Raw genomic sequence first — 17,358 nt, 5'->3', positions numbered from 1 at the left:
CCATAAGACTCCTGAACAGCTAATCATGGCTACCCGGACTATTTGCACTGCCCCCCCACCCCATCCTTTTTACGCTGCTGCTACTCTGTTAAGTATTTATGCATAGTCACTTTAACTCTACCCACATGTACATATTACCTCAACTACCTCAACTAGCCGGTGCCCCCGCACATTGACTCTGCAACGGTACCCCCCCTGTATATATAGCCTCCCCTACTGTCACTTTATTTTACTTCTGCTCTTTTTTTCTCAACACTTTTTTTGTTGTTGTTTTATTCTTACTTTTTTTGTTTAAAATAAATGCACTGTTGGTTAAGGGCTGTAAGTAAGCATTTCACTGTAATGTCTGCACCTGTTGTATTCGGCACATGTGACCAATAAAATTTGATTTGATTTGATTGGCTGATTTCTTTTGATTTTCCCATGATGTCATGCAAAGAGACACTGAGTTTGAAGGTAGACCTTGAAATACATCCACAGGTACACCTCCAATTGACTCAAATGATGTCAATTAGCCTATCAGAAGCTTCTAAAGCCATGACATAATTTTCTGGAATTTTCCAAGCTGTTTAAAGGCACAGTCAATTTAGTGTATGTAAACTTCACTGGAATTGTGATACAGTGAATTATGAGTGAAATAATCTGTCTGTAAACAATTGTTGGAAAAATTACTTGTGTCATACACAAAGTAGATGTCCTAACCGTCTTGACAAAACTATAGTTTGTTAACAAGAAATTTGTGGAGTGGTTGAGAAACAAGTTTTAATGACTCCAACCTAAGTGTATGTAAACTTCCGACTTCAACTGTAGATTCTAGGGGGTTAAGTCCACACCCGTTGTATTCGGCAGGTGACAAATACAATTAGATTATCTCATTTCCTTTCTATGATCCCACCCACATCCATATAATAATCTCCACAAATGCATTTTGGTCAAGTGGCTGACAACTGGCAAAAAAAAAAAACTATCAATGTCATACTACATACAATAGTACAGCAAATACTATGATAACTAACCCCTTTCATCCGTTCTTATTATACAGTAGTGGCTCAGTGCTTTATTTTATCAGCCTGCCCTACCTATAGTGTTCTAATGCAGAGATGTAACGTTTTTTCACCTCTAGATTACAGCAAAGCACAAACACTTCTTTATAGTGGTACAACTATCGCGAGAGATTTCCGTGCGAGATAACCTCCACTGACGTTTTTGTCCCACGCCTGACATTAGGGTTCCACTAGATATCAGAGCCACAAAGTCCACATGTAAATTCATGATTTTTTGTTGTTGTTGCTTTTTAGTCTAAATTTAAGTTTAGGCATAAGGTCAGCATTGTGGTTAAGGTATGGGTTAAGGTTAGGTTTAAAATCAGATTTTAAGAAGATACATGTAGAAATAGCCGGATGTATGACTTTGTGGCTGTCTTAACTAGTGAGGACCTTGACACGGGAGGTTTTAACCCGCGAAAAGAAGAGCAGTTGACTCAAGGGGTTTAAATTATACTTTAAAACAGCTAGCTAGCTATACACGGCGATGTCAAGAGGGCAATACATGGGACAAAGGTAGGTGCGGCCGGTGGCCTGTGAACATTTAGCTAAAACGTTTTGAAACTATTCAGCTGGCTAGCTAATAATGTTAGCGCACGAAAGTTATGTTCATGGCTAGAAAGGATACAGCTTTTATCAAATTAACGTCAAAAGTCGATTTTGCCCAACCCTTCTCCTAGCTTTAACCTCATTCTCCTAATAGTCTACAAAAAGTCGAATCTGACGTTAATTTGACAAAAGCCATGACCGGGGGGAGGGGGAATTTCATTTGTCTCGATATAACCCGTCGTGTGATTGGTTGAGCCTACTTGAGTGCGTGACGTCAGGCTGAGCCCTTACCAAACATGGGGGACTATTTATCTCGCCTCGGATCTGAAACCAGTAGTAACCACCAACTTCAATGACAGTTAACATTAATTAAAATACGAATCAGACATTAATATATTGTCGCAGAGGAGCGCTTGCTAGCTAGGTACAGTGTTTGACCCTGACCTTTGCTACCTTTCCCGGACCTGCTGTTTTCGACTCTCTCTACCGTACCTGCTGTCTCGACCTCTGAATGTTCAGCTATGAAAAGCCAACTGACATTTACTCCTGAGGTACTGACCTGTTGCACCCTCTACAACCACTGATTATTATTTGACCCTGCTGGTCATCTATGAACGTTTGAACATCTTGAAGAACAATCTGGCCTTAAATGGCCATGTGCTCTTATCTCCACCGGGCACAGCCAGAAGAGGATTGGCCACCCCCCAGAGCCTGGTTCCTCTCTAGGTTTCTTCCTAGGTTCCTGCCTTTCTAGGGAGTTTTTCCTAGAAAGGCAGGAAACAGCATTGCTTGCTGTTTGGGGTTTTAGGCTGGGTTTCTGTATAAGCACTTTGTGACATCTGCTGATGTAAAAAGTGCTTTAGAAATACATTTGATTGATTTGATTCATATTATCTGTTTTTCTAGCTAGCTAGCGAAATGCTAATTCCGACGTTTGCTAGACTTGGGAGCTCATGTGGACATAGCATAGGCTTCAGGAGCCAATGGGTTACATATGATTCCACCATGGGCAGCAACAACTGGCTACTAGTTCGTTTTCAGCCAAATATGTTAAACTCATAGCTAGTGTATCCAGTGACCACCACATTTAGGAGGATAACAAATTACTTAAATGTAGCTAGCTATATCACTGGCCAGGTAGTAGCCACTAACTAATAGCGGACGCATGACCTATTCTTTGATACATTTGGGTTAACTTGCTCATATTGTGGAAAGGTCAAAATAACAATTAGTGGGCTCGTTTTTTGAAGGATTGGACAGTGAAACTAAAATAAGATTTGTAGCTAGCTGGTGAGGCTTCCATTTAGTAAGTAATTTGGTGATAAAGCTGAAGCTGGGTATCCCAAGTCGTTCGGTTGGTGCTAACTGCTCATGCCGTCGGTGCGGGCTAGCTAAACAGACGGATCTGTAGCGCATCTGTGTGACGTCACGCACCAATGAAGGCTCAACCAATCACTTGACGGGTTCTATGTCGAGACTCATGAATATTCATTAATTGCCCCCACCCGCCTTCCTACAGAAGATAATTTTGCTAACGGTATCGTGTTGTTACGCTAATGCTAGCTAGTAGGTAAAAGTATTCAGACTTCATTGAGTAAACTCGAGGTATGAAGCAGTCAGGAGACTGCATTTGTTTAATTATACTATCTAGCTAGCTAACACATGCGGTATTAGTTTCCTATTTTTTCCCCTAAACTTGCCCCGCTCGTTAGCTATTATGCACATTTGATAGCTTGTTGCAAACGTCCTTGTCATTGGATTTATCATAGTAGCAGGAATGGTCAGACCAAAAAACGGAGAAGTGAAAGTGATTGGGTGAAATTATGAAGCGAAATATAGCTTCACTCTATCCAATCAGAGCAGCAGGATCAACGTACTCTTCTCTTTACAGACAGGCAAACTACCCAGTTGAGTTATTTAGACCACGTAGCGCCTCACTTTACTGGCTGACATGAGAAAGATGCCTGTTGGCACCCAAAAATTATTTTTTTCCCTATCACTAATAATTACAAAAAATACTCTGATCATAATCGTATCCAGGAAATTGTCCATATCCGTTACGATACTCGTTTTGTCCGACTACTCGGCACACCTCTAGTAGTAACTCCACAATACTAACCTAATTGACAGAGTGAAAAGAAGGAAGCCTGTACAGAATAAAAATATTCCAAAACCAGGGTTTCAGTTAGGAAAATGTGGCGCCAGACAACGTGACCGGTAAGATATGAATTTTCCGGATATTTTAGAAATTTTCCGGACATCCATATGCTCAAATCACATATAGATTATTGTAATTACTCTTAACAGAATAGAATTTAGCCTGTAAAGTTTTAATAAAATAAAGTAGAACGATGTTCTTATACCAACATGACAGGTTTTATTGAAAAGCAAAACATTGTCCTTGTGTCTTCATCCCTGCTATAAATCATAAATTAATATAATTTAAAAAAAGAAAAAACATTTATCCTAGAAGAACAAGTCGCCTACATAGTTACCTCTGCTGCAGCAGATAAGTTCATTATAGTTACCAGCCTCAGAAATTGCAGCCCAAATAAGTCCTTCACAGAGATCAAGTAACAGACACATCTCAACATCAACTGTTCAGAGGAGACTGCGTGAATCAGACATTCATGGTCGAATTGCTGCAAATAAACCACTACTAAAGGACACCAATAATAAGAAGAGACTTGCTTGGGCCAAGAAACACGAGCAATGGACATTAGACCGGTGGTAATCTGTCCTTTGGTCTGGAGTCCAAATTTGAGATTTTTGGTTCCAACCAATGTCTTTGTGAGACGCAGTATAGGTGAACGGGTGATCTCCGCATGTGTAGTTCCCACCGTGAAGCATGGAGGAGGAGGTGTGATGGTGTGGGGGTGCTTTGCTGGTGACACTGTGATTTATTTAGAATTCAAGGCACGCTTAACCAGCATGGCTACCACAGCATTCTGCAGTGATACGCCATCCCATCTGGTTTGCTTAGTGGGACTATCATTTGTTTTTCAACAGGATAATGACCCAACACACCTCCAGGCTGTGTAAGGGCTATTTGACCAAGAAGGAGAGTGATGGAGTGCTGCATCAGATGACCTGGCCTCCACAATCACCCCACCTCAACCCAATTTATTTATGTATTTCATTTTCAATAAATGTTTTCACTTTGTCATTATATGGGGTAAAGTGTGTAGATGGGTGAGCGAAAAAAAATCAATTGAATCAATTTTGAATTCAGTTTGTAACACAACAAAATGTGGAGTAAGTTAAGGGTTATGAATACTTTCTGAAGGCACTGTACTTCGAGGCAAATCATTAGCTAGCTACCTTCTTGACTTGTGAAGCTCCGCTGCTGTGTGTGTGACCTGATCATGCGTGTAGTTGAAGGCACATCTTGTAGCTTGGAAGATCATGACTCTTAAGTTCCATTACATTACACATAAGTCATTGGATGAAGGGGTCTCCTGTATGGGGGGAGTTTTGTTAAAATTCTAGGCAGTAAGGCACATTTACGCATATGACCAAATTTAACGTTTTTGCATACTGCTTCATACACATCTGTACTTTGACGAATAAAAGGAAACATGTAGGCTATGAGGATTATACATTTATATTCATAGCTACATCCATCATAACAAGAACTAGATGACAATGGTGGTCAGGTCAACGCGTTGGTATTTTTTCCCTACTGCTATGACTGATTGGTGGTGCAGTCTGCAAAAACAGTTGGCTCATAGTTCGAGGAAGAAGTGTGTGTGTGTATATATATATATATATTTTTCATATCCTTTATTTACAATATTCATCCTGTGTCCACACACTTCTAATGCTTAAAAGTGAAAGCATACTTATGAGAGGGGTGGCCCAGGTAGTAGTTGTACATTTATATACAGTACCCAAGACCAATCTGTGAGTTAATTTGACATTGGGAAAAAAATATACTTTGTAAATACTGCAATGCATGTTGGATTGAATTGAGCCCCTAATTTTCATTTTCAAGGTGATGATTGCACTTTTCTTCCCAACACAATACCTAAATAAATGTGAGTCCACATAAAAAAAAAAAATACAATTGCGCCCCATGAGGGATTCGAACCTACACGGCAAGTGGCAATCGATGTCAGGAATTTGGCACCTTACCACAGGGAGCTAACTGACAAGAGGTTTACCTGGTTAAATAAAGGTGAAATTAAAAAATTAAAAAAAGAGCTGTGTTTGGTTATGATGCACATAGTTTTATTAACAGAGCATGCAAGTGGATTTCTGGTAAATATGCTTTTGTGAGGAAGTGTAGTGATCAGCAAGTGGACTTCTGGTAAATATGCTTTTGTGAGGAAGTGTAGTGATCAGGTACAACTACATTTAACCACCCCCAAAATGAATATCTATGAGCAATTCCCCCCACCCACAAATTTGAAGGGGTTGGGCAAAGGCTGAAATTGGGGTTATGAGTTACACTTTAAGACAGCCCTGATGCTCGCTCTGAACATTAACACGCATCACTTGTAAACACAAGGACATTATTTTTCATATCAGCGAGAAATAATCAAAACACAGAAGGTTAAATTGATACACACCTTTATAGGGTTAGTGTTCCCACACGTCAATATCCCCATGTTACAGCATGTGTTTACGGAAGACAGAGGGACCATCTGTGCTATATAGCTAGCTATCTAGCATGCTCCGAAAACCTGTGTAACGGCCGCCAGAAACGTGTTGTCACTGAAAAATACTGTCAGCTGCAACTGATAAATCCGGTTAAAACAGTGCACAGTAAGTGTATATTATGCATTTGTGAAATTATTTTTGTAATATGAAAGTATAGGGCTTTATGTTTCTAGAACCGTATCGCAATTGAGAATCGATTCACGTTTAGAATAAGTATTTGGCTGTTTTGGCTACCAGAGCCAGTCTACCTCTGAAAATAATATATACGGTCCTTGGACCTTAACCTTAAGGAGTAACGGTAGGTTCCTTAAGAGTACATATTGGGCTAAGAAGACCCCACCGTAGCAGATTGACACATGATTGTTAGAGTTGTCTATCTATGGAGACACACACACAATACTGGGCAATTTACTGATTACCATAAAATATTAACTAGTTAACATTACATGATACGATGTATCACTATAGTTAAAACACTGAACCACCTTTATGGGGATGGTAGCCTGTCACTTGGACCCTCACTGGTAACTTTTCAAGTGTATTGTTTGTTATTACAATGTCAAGCAATGTCGAATTCACTTGATTTCTTGGGGATTTCCAATAGACGAGTTCTTCATTGTCTTGATAAAGACAGTAAGTAATTGTATTACAGCCAGCCAATGAGCCAAATGATTATTAGTGTAGTTAACGCGCCTGTGCCTGCTGTGCATTTCTTTGGTGTGATTGACAAAAGGAAAAAAGCAGAAACCCCCCTTTGAAGGGCCCTTCTCTTCCTATTAGTGGTGTACGTGCGGAATGCGAGACTGATGCCGCGTTCAAAACATCTGGGAACTCGGAAAAATACGAGGTCAAATCATGACGTCAGTGATCTTCAGGTCGGAAAGTCGGAGCTCTAGAAAGAGGTCCGATAGAATTCCGAGTTGGATGACCGTTGAAATCGATTTTTCCCAGTATGAGCCCGTTTTTTTCCCGAGTTCCCAGTTAGTTTGAACGCTCGGAAGTCAGAGATTTCCGAGTTCCCAGTTCCGAGTTCCCTGTTGTTCTGAACGCGCCATGATGGTGGTTGCTTGAACTTAGGCTCTGACGGAAACACAGCCGATGACGTAGCGGTCAGCAGTGGTTCGTGGCACGATAAATCATGAAAGCAAACAATTAAACTGGTATCCTTTGTTTATGAGACAAGGGAGCAACATCAGAGGATTTAAACGGACAGATATCACTGGACATTCCGTAACATGAGGTAGCTATGACCTTGGAGTTTGTGGTTGGCTTTGTAAGGCTGATTTCCAAGAATACGCTATTTTTTTGCTGTTATCGTGCATAGCCAGCCTTGACGATCCAAGCCATGTAGTGACGAATTCCTCCATTTTACCTGAGCTAACGTTACATGACATTTAAACCCTAATGCATGTATTGACCAACCGGTTAATTGTCGAAGACGGTGCTATTTTAAGATGAGAAATACCTCTAAATGTATGTCGTCGTCTCATAATGACCAAATAAAGAGTAAAAGCAAGCTGCCTGGTCCAGGAGACCGCTTGCTTTTACTCTAACAAACTAGCTAACAAGTATCTAAAGCTGGCATGTGTATCAGTTACTTTGTTGCAAGGTACTGGTTTTATATATGGTTGAAATTGTACTAAGATCTGTGCATTTTTTTCTCTATTACGTTTTACTGTGATACAATACGATTAAGTATTTGATGTTTCACTGTCGTTCCCAAGGGGCCTAGTGTCTTTTTAAAATCAGTGACTTTGCAGCTTGATCCTTAAAGTTGAATAAATCATAAGATGTCAGCTGCTTGAACAAATTACATTTTATTTGCCACGTGCCCCGAATACAACAGGTGTAGACCTTACAGTGAAATGCTTACTTACAAGCCCTTAACCAACAATGCAGTTTTAAGAAAAATAAGTGTTAAGTAAAAAAATAGATAAGTTAAAGAGCAGCAGTAAAATAAAATGACAGAAGGGAGGCCATATAGGGAGGTACTGGTACAGAGTCAATGTTAGTCGAGGTGTTAGTCGAGGTGAGCACTCCCATGGATGGATGTAGAGAAAGGGAAGTGTTTTAAGTGAGAGAGATTTTATGGCCTCATTTTAAGCAGCTTTGAAATACTTGGTTAAACTATAGGCCTAACACTGGAGTCTCAAATACAACCAAGAGTAACCACACTTAATGATTTGAGGTGATAGGTGAAATCAATTATGGGAATCCGGTCTGATTCTGGACCTGTATTTTGCAACATGTCTAATCACGTTGTTTACTGAGACCAGGGTTTCCCAAATTCGGTCCAGGACTGAGTTTGGGAAACCGTGACCTAGAGGGCATGCTGAACATTCACTATAACAGTTGTCCATTGTTGCTCTGTCAAAAGCCCAGCACAATGAGTATGACAGGTAGTGATTGAGCAGTTTTAGGATGGGTTTTGTTGTGGGAGAGACCTCAAAGCTGGTGTAAGGACCGAGTCAACAACATACCATGAGACCAATTCAGAACTAATAGGCCTAAACATTCCTTTTAACTTAATGCCCTTGCAAAAATGTACCTCAGTCATTGCAGTGTCTGCACACAGGAAAATGATGACAGTAGACAGCACTCAGTATATTTTGAAGTACAGTAGACCCATCTCCCTGTGGAGCATGGACCCTGATCGGTCACTGTAGTTATACCTGTTGGTGGTCACAATGACAAAATGAGTACTGTGATGGGAGAGTGTGCACCTTGTTTCATTTCTTAAGTCTGATACTTATTTTCCCCCCAAATCGTTTATCTTTGTGTTAAGAGATGTAAAGCAGAAGTGAAAGGGGACAGAAAGCAGGAAAGCGAGAGTTGTTTTCAATGCAAAAGGGAACAGAAATTGAGCCTCAGTGCTGACGGTAAAACATTTCCTTACTTGCGCATTATTAGACTAGGGAAAGCATTTGCTTTATTAGTGTATAGACAATTAACTTGATTGTTCGAGCACCCCCTATTCGGCTCACAGTTGATCCCTGAAAGCAGTCAGTGGCTCACTGAACCAAGGGAGGATTTAGGTCTTTGGAAAGAGAACACAAAAAGAATGCTGTTTTATTATATGTCAAAAACTAGCATACTATCTATCAGTCTAACCCTGTAATAAAAACGGTATCTCTCTGCAGAATGTCTCTTGTGGAGGAGCGAGAGAAGGCCACCCTCAAGCAGTGTGTGCAGGCCCGCTCTCAGCTGGAGGAGGCCATCGGTGGGGTGATGAGGGCTGAGGCCCAGCTCAAGGACAACTCCAGAGAGGTGAGTAAACCACCAGGGGACTCTCTTACAGCCCGTGGTCCCACCCAGGGTTGACCCCGTTCTAGTGGATCAGATGGAACCCCCACTGAGTCAGTCTATGCTCTGGTTACAGTGAGGGGAAAAAAGTATTTGATCCCCTGCTGATTTTGTACGTTTGCCCACTGACAAAGACATGATCAGTCTATAATTTTGATGGTAGGTTTATTTGAACAGTGAGAGACAGAATAACAACAACAAAATCCAGAAAAACGCATGTCAAAAATGTTATAAATTGATTTGCATTTTAATGAGGGAAATAAGTATTTGACCTCCTCTCAATCAGAAATATTTCTGGCTCCCAGGTGTCTTTTATACAGGTAACGCGCTGAGATTAGGAGCACACTCTTAAAGGGAGTGCTCCTAATCTCAGGTTGTTACCTGTATAAAATACACCTGTCCACAGAAGCAATCAATCAATCAATCAGATTCCAAACTCTCCACCATGGCCAAGACCAAAGAGCTCTCCAAGGATGTCAGGGACAAGATTGTAGACCTACACAAGGCTAGAATGGGCTACAAGACCAAGCATCTTGGTGAGAAGGTGACAACAGTTGGTGCGATTATTCGCAAATGGAAGAAACACAAAATAACTGTCAATCTCCCTCGGCCTGGGGCTCCATGCAAGATCTCACCTCGTGGAGTTGCAATGATCATGAGAACGGTGAGGAATCAGCCCAGAACTACACGGGAGGATCTTGTCAATGATCTCAAGGCAGCTGGGACCATAGTCACCAAGAAAACAATTGGTAACACACAACGCTGTGAAGGACTGAAATCCTGCAGCGCCCGCAAGGTCCCCCTGCTCAAGAAAGCACATATACAGGGCCCTCTGAAGTTTGCCAATGAACATCTGAATGATTCAGAGGAGAACTGGGTGGAAGTGTTGTGGTCAGATGAGACCAAAATCAAGCTCTTTGGCATCAACTCAACTCGCCGTGTTTGGAGTAGGAGGAATGCTGCCTATGGCCCCAAGAACACCATCCCCACTGTCAAACATGGAGGTGGAAACATTATGCTTTGGGGGTGTTTTTCTGCTAAGGGCACAGGACAACTTCACCGCATCAAAGGGACGATGGACGGGGCCATGTACCGTCAAATCTTGGGTGAGAACCTCCTTCCCTCAGCCAGGGCATTGAAAATGGGTCGTGGATGGGTATTCCAGCATGACAATGACCCAAAACACACGGCCAAGGCAACAAAGGAGTGGCTCAAGAAGAAGCACATTAAGGTCCTGGAGTGGCCTAGCCAGTCTCCAGACCTTAATCCCATAGAAAATCTGTGGAGGGAGCTGAAGGTTCGAGTTGTCAAACGTCAGCCTCGAAACCTTAATGACTTGGAGAAGATCTGCAAAGAGCAGTGGAACAAAATCCCTCCTGAGATGTGTGCAAACCTGGTGGCCAACTACAAGAAACGTCTGACCTCTGTGATTGCCAACAAGGGTTTTGCCACCAAGTACTAAGTCATGTTTTGCAGAGGGGTCAAATACTTATTTCCCTAATTAAAATGCAAATAAATGTATAACATTTTTGACATGCGTTTTTCTGGATTTTGTTGTTATTCTGTCTCTCACTGTTCAAATAAACCTACCATTAAAATTATAGACTGATCATGTCTTTGTCAGTGGGCAAACGTACAAAATCAGCAGGGGATCAAATACTTTTTTCCCTCACTGTATGTCAGGAACACACAGCCGGGCTCATAAAATGGCCTCTATGCTGTAAACACAGTGGTTTTCAGGGATTTAGGACAAGCACCATGGTTAGTCACCCCAGGCCTCAGGAAGGCAGATGGGTATAGGGTGTGTATGTTTTGATGTGCTGGGAAGCCTAGCACACCTGGCAGGGTAGTCATTAGTTCCCCACAAACTGATCCATGGCATTATTGTATGTCATAACTGTGGCAGATATGCTAAGCCCTGTTAGAGCTGTGGGGCTTTGAGCTGTGATGTTAAAATGGGTCTTTGAGCTGTGATGTTAAAATGGGTCTTTGAGCTGTGATAAAACAGGTCTTTGTCCTCCTGTCGTGACCACAGTTAATGATTAGTATGTGGCTCGTGATGAGGACGACCAGGGAGACCAATAATTGAAACAAACCACCGGATAGAGTTTCCCAGACCCGCCTTTATAAGGTAGTAGCAGGGCGAGGCTGGTCATTGCAGTCTGAGAGGACACAGACAGCAGCGGATCCACTACTGCAGCAGCAGTTGCTCGCTTCTCACTGCATCTTAGAGAATCATCCAGCCTTTTTCTGACTACCCAGCAGAGGAATAGGTAAAAGCAAATGTGTTTTCCCTCATTCTTTGACATGGATATAGTAGTTTACTGTGTAGGAGACTAGGAGCTGATGGGTGTATAGGTCAGTGTGCCGTCTTCTCTGTGTGTCTGACCTTGCATAGCTTCAGCAGCAGGAGATTAAAGAAGCTACTCAGCCCTTGAGTGCTCCGTATCAGTGACATCTCAGGGCCGTGACTTGACAGCAGTGTATGTACGGATTCTAGTATGCAGATCTTTTTTTTTGCTGACTAATTTGCTAATTTCTCTTCTTGTTTACAGGTGAAGTCCCAGCTTCACACCTGTATCAGCAGACACCTGGAGTTTCTGCGTTCCCGTGAGGTGTGGCTGCTGGAGCAGATTGACCTTGTGGAGCAGCTGAAGGGAGAGGCTCTGCAGGCACAGCTACATCAGCTTCACCGGGTGAGTAGTACCCCATGTCTGCAGCACAACACGACGATATCTGCACTGCAGTGTCTGCTCAGAAACCTCTGAAAATCAAGTTCCATTTTGTCTCTTACTTCAGTGACCTTCTCCTCGTGTTACCAGTGTCAGGTCTGACCTCCTTGTCTCTCCCTCTCTCTTCTGCCCACAGCTCCGAGGCCAGTTTGACATTCTCATTCATCAGCTAGAGAACTCCAACAGCAACAATCTGGCCAACCAGCTCACTAGCTGCATGGAAAAGTAAGAGATCGCACAATGGCCTCTGTCTTGAATTGAATGTAATTTGGGAGTCAGTATTCGCAATTATTGTTTACGGTAGATGGTGTTTAAGTCATGGCACTTGAGCAATCATTTCAGTATTTGCTTCCATTATACCTCTATAATTAACTTGGGCATAATCACGTTAGAACCTGAAGTTTGGCATGTGTAAGTAGCTAGCTGTAGTTAACTGTGTGGGGGGGGATTTTAGATGGTGTGCTGAAATGTCTTCTTCTCTGTGTGTTCAGGTTATCTTCCCTGAACCTGACTCCCGAGGAAACCCCTGAGATGAGCTTCCAGGCTGACACTCGCTCCTTGCGTCAGGCCATCACCTCCTTTGGCACCATTGCCACCCAGGTACGTGATCCTCTGGGAGCTATAAGCAGAATTACACACACAGCTTACTAACAAAGTTCACTTCAGTCCAGACTGGATTTAGCCCGATGTTGATTGGAGAAGTTTGAACTTTGTCTGTGTGTTTACCGGTTGAGCCTCTTCTGTCACCCTGCCCACATAAGGCTCCCTGTCGGCTCTAATGGAGGTTTACAACTAACTCCTCTGAACACTGAGGCATAAAACTGTACTCATTGCCAGTTTGTGTGTGAAAGTGTAAATGTTAAAGGTTTACTAAAGGTATATTTCATAAGGTTTAGACATGTACATTTTCATATCTATAAAAATTGTAGTCAAGGAAAGAGTGTTAGAAAATATTTCTGGTGGAAATCTTGGGAATTGCAGTTTGAGATAACAACTTGGTGAAGGTATTGGTTATGCTGTCCTAGCTGACTGCCTTGTCTGGCCTAGTTCCTCAATCTGTTGTTACTGCTTACATAAAACCCTGACATCTCCCACGTCCTCGTGGATCAAATGTTCTTAACTTCCCTTTCCCCTCCCCAGCACATGGAAGTAGGACCCGTGCTGAATATCATCCCTCAAAGCTCTAATACTAGCGAGCAACCTTGGCTTCAGCAGAGCTGTCCAATCGCAGCTAAGAAACAGGTTTGTACCATGATGCCACAGGCCCTTTCCATGTAAAGTTGTGATTCCTTTGGTTATACATGCATGGAGTCCTCACTCACAAGGAAATACAGTGTACTGACATGCACACTTGTTTTTTTTTTTTTATATGTAGAGGGTGGATTCTGCACCTCTTGCCGACTGGCTCCTTGGAAACCGTCCAGTGACTACTGCCCCAGTTGGATACCAATCAAGCAAGAACCCACAGGATTGGTTGATCACCGGCAGGGATATTCAGGTGAGACCAGATGGCGCGAAATTAATTTCCTTGTTGCTTAAAATGTATCTAGACTCTGCTCCTAGAAAAACAAATATTTAATTACATTTACCATATCTATTTTCAAACGAAAAACATTTGAGTTGCAGGTTCATGTTATACCCAGACTATCACAAAGTCAAAAAGATCATGTTTTTATCTCTTTCCTCTGTCATCCAGTCATCCTGCCCTGTGGCCCCCTTTGACTTCCACAAGGCCTGGGGCCAGCTGAAGGACCTGGAGGTGTGGCTGCTGAAGGAGAAGACTCCCATCAGAGAGAGAACCAACAGTATCTGTAGCATCAGCAGCAGCTCAACCTTCTCCATTGAGAAGATTGATGAGTCTGAGTTAGACATGGCTCTGGAGGAGGAGGAGGAGGAAGAAGAAGAGGAGGAGAGGGCAAAGATTGAAGAACTGAGTGACTGGCTCATCACCCCAGCTACTGTTGCCAAGGAGACCACCAGCGAGGACTGCCAGGCCTCTGATGCTGACAGGTGGAAGCAGGTCTTCAAGCCTTTCCAGGAAGGTTTCTACACTAGCGATTGGCTGCCAAAATCAGACTGCGGCTCGTGCTGTGCCAAGTCTGTGGAGATTGAGAACCTGGGCAAACTCTTGTGCCTGAAAACCACCCCCACCTCTGCTGCCACCACACCCCAGACCCCCAGCCCTGTGGAGATCTGGCTGCAGCAGGCCATTCCAGTCCAGCAGTCGTGCAAAGCCAACGAGTCCTGCTCCAGCTACTCCCAGTGTGTGTGTGACGAGAACTGCGGCAAAGAGGCCCTCTCCACCTGGCTCCTCAAGAAGGAGGGTCGGGACAAGAACGGAGTCTCAGTGGACAAAAACAAGCAGTCCACCATCTACCACCAAGAGCAAGAACAGAAGGTTCAGGCCATCCTGGAGTCCTGGCTCCACCCTAGCAAGCCTGGCAAGACCATAGGCTCCACGTCCCAAGCCTTATCATCCCTCTCAGCCTGGGTATCTCAACCAGCCTCCCAGGGGAAGGAGAAGGCCAGCAGGGTGGAACACAGCTCCCAGTTCAAAGGCCCCAAGTCGGAGAGCCCTTTCAGCAAACCACTGCAGCCAGAGTGTTGGGTCTTACCTGAGAAGACCCACAGTAGCACCGCTGCCACACCGAGACAGGAGAGCACAAAGGAGCAACCCAACACAGAACCAGAGGAGGACAAGTGGCTTCTACGCAAGAGGGCCAATGCTCAGGTAAGGCTATGGATAATGATCTGATTGGAAAAACTCACAGTAGTCTTCGCATTCTTTAGTTTTGAAATCTTTCAACCACTGGTTAACCAGTGAATCTATTTTAGCCTCGAGCAAAAGCTGGGTCATTCATACTGACAATACTGTGTTCCTTGGTCTGATTTTCAGGAGCGACTTGCCCTTCCCACAGTATGTGATCTATTTTCCTGTATGAAAATGGGTGGAGAGAAAGAGAAGTGGCTACACCGGGCACCTATGCAGGTAAGAATCTCAATAGCCATTCATATTTATCTGAAAACCAACATGGAATTTTTTGTGACCCATTTTGTTCATTATTTGTTCCTGAATTCTTTATTTCCTTCCCCCCTCTTTTCCAGATGTAAAAGCTGTATCCAGTAGATTTTTGAAGATATTTTTTGGATTTTATTGTGGAGCCACTTTAATGCTGATGGTCGCATACAATGTCTTGATTAACTTTTTCCTCTAATGCTCTTCTGGGAATGGGTCTCTCTCTCTGAGATGTGCCTCCCGCCCCTAGTCTGATATAGAGACTGGGGTTTGTGGACCTGCTGCCATCTGGAATTCTTTGAATTTGCCTTCTATAATCATATTAGAGTTCTCAATGTCAAGCTAGCAAGATGGGCCATGGATCTAAAGCTAACTCACAATGTGATTTTGAGAATCTCTGTTCTTGAGAAAGTACAAGCTCACATGAATGTTTGGGGTGAGGGAGGTTAGATATTTATTTTAATCAACCATATTTTAAGAAACCCTTTTTATGGAATGCGGTAAAGAGTTGTCAAGTATACATCACTAGTATGAGTGATCATTGTAGTGGTATTCACAGAATTCCATCATTCTGTGACTATGCGCTGTGGGACTGTGGGTATATCTAGTTTTCCCCCATACTCAAAAAAGACTATCAAGTAATGTAAGCTACTCTTTGGTTTCTATTTCTTAGTATGTTTTCTTTCGATCTGGTGAAATATTATTTTGGCTTAAACACCAGTATAGCTTTCTCTGAAATGGCTTCAAAATAGTCATCTAAATTACAAGCTTAACGTAGAGGCATTCTCAATTACCAATACATCTACCCTTATCTCACTAACTCCATAGTTCTGGTTTATGTGCCTCAAGTTTGCTTCATTGTATTTAGTGGATACATTGTGAAACCGGTGTTGGTTTGCCTGTCCTATATCACCTGTGTTGAGATTGTATCACTGCTGTGCAAGAGTTGATTGTTTTCATGTTGCAAATATGCAAGCTGAAAATGTTGTGCCCAATATAGTAATTCCATTGAAATGACTTTCGATTGGCTAAAACTAATGAAGCAAACATCTATCAAAAGAACACCTTGTATTGATAACCACTGATATGTATGTCTTTCTGCATATTACCTCTGTAGATGTCTCTCCATAGAGGGTAGACCAAAGATATTTGTGCATGGCTCTAAGTGCAATGGGGAGTTGGGTAGGAGAGGAGAAACACAATGGTGCTTGATGAATGGTTCTAATAGGTTTTTTCAGTTCATATTGGGGGCCTGTGCAAATGCTTTTTACCATAAAGTAGAACTATCCATATTATCACTTGTCTAACTCCCTCTGCTGTTACACCTGTACCATATTTAACTCTTAATAAAAACAAAACCTTGAGTGCTGTTGTTGGACTTCTTTCTTAAACCAAGTTTTGAGTTTGAACTTCCTTTTATTGCCCAAACCAAGTTGCAAACATAGGCAGTTGGTCTGGAGAAATGCACAGTGAAGCATTATCCAATGTTGTGCTGATGCCAAGAATATTTGCTGCTGTCGCAACGGAGTTGTGTACCCAATTATTGTGGATTAGATCATCCATGTCAGACCAACACAAGTTGCACCAGTCTTCCCATGATTACTGATGACAGACATTGGCCACAGATCAACCTAAATCTCAGACTTGGCTTGATTACTTATCTAAAATGTATAACCTTCACCTTTGGAGCTAGAAGAGGGCAGACATTTGTTCTCTCGTATTTCTCATTGATCGTAAAATGTTTCTGATAGATCATGAACGAGTAATGAGGGTAAAGGACATGACATTCATAATGGATTGAGGAATCTAGTCCACAGATTTAAACTATTTCTACTCCATGGATGTTGACTGTCAAACGCATCCAACTGAAATCTGTTTACAGGAAGGACGCTCCATACTCTCTGAACTCAATGCACAGGCGTCTTTGTTTCACCCTGCCTGTGCATGTGACCGCCTCAATGACCTATGACCTAAATATGCTCAGACATTCCCCTCACTGAAATGAGTAGTCAAGACGTGCCTAGCTCACATTTCTTGAACACCCTACAACTGC

At 42.5% G+C, this 17,358-nt stretch overlaps 1 protein-coding gene across 3 annotated transcripts; it reads left to right on the top strand.

Moving 5' to 3' along the window:
- Positions 1 to 1,431: 1,431 nt before the first annotated feature.
- On the top strand, positions 1,432 to 16,669 carry ncoa4 (nuclear receptor coactivator 4). Of its 3 annotated transcripts, none has more exons than XM_041867088.2 (10): positions 1,432 to 1,559; positions 9,395 to 9,521; positions 12,113 to 12,253; positions 12,426 to 12,514; positions 12,781 to 12,889; positions 13,430 to 13,531; positions 13,665 to 13,787; positions 13,986 to 15,020; positions 15,186 to 15,278; positions 15,395 to 16,669. In XM_041867088.2, the coding sequence occupies exons 1-10, from the start codon at positions 1,531 to 1,533 to the stop codon at positions 15,398 to 15,400; spliced, it is 1,854 nt and encodes a 617-aa protein (XP_041723022.1). In that variant the 5' UTR covers positions 1,432 to 1,530; the 3' UTR covers positions 15,401 to 16,669. The 3 variants fall into 3 exon arrangements, with proteins under 3 accessions (XP_041723022.1, XP_041723025.1, XP_041723024.1); XM_041867091.2 differs by lacking the exon at positions 1,432 to 1,559 and adding an exon at positions 6,064 to 6,359; XM_041867090.2 differs by lacking the exon at positions 1,432 to 1,559 and adding an exon at positions 7,289 to 7,494.
- The last annotated feature ends 689 nt before the right edge of the window (positions 16,670 to 17,358 follow it).

The sequence above is a fragment of the Coregonus clupeaformis genome, chromosome 37, assembly GCF_020615455.1.
Source record: "Coregonus clupeaformis isolate EN_2021a chromosome 37, ASM2061545v1, whole genome shotgun sequence".
NCBI lineage: Eukaryota > Metazoa > Chordata > Actinopteri > Salmoniformes > Salmonidae > Coregonus > Coregonus clupeaformis.
The sequence above is the reverse complement of the archived record's forward strand: the minus strand, read 5'-3'. Positions and strand labels throughout refer to the sequence as shown.

Coding starts and splice junctions, on each gene's coding strand:
- ncoa4 (XM_041867088.2), top strand. CDS start 1,531: ATGTCAAGAGGGCAATACATGGGACAAAG. Junction 13,532..13,664: donor CAATCGCAGCTAAGAAACAG/GTTTGTACCATG, acceptor TTTTATATGTAG/AGGGTGGATTCTGCACCTCT. Junction 13,788..13,985: donor TCACCGGCAGGGATATTCAG/GTGAGACCAGAT, acceptor TCTGTCATCCAG/TCATCCTGCCCTGTGGCCCC.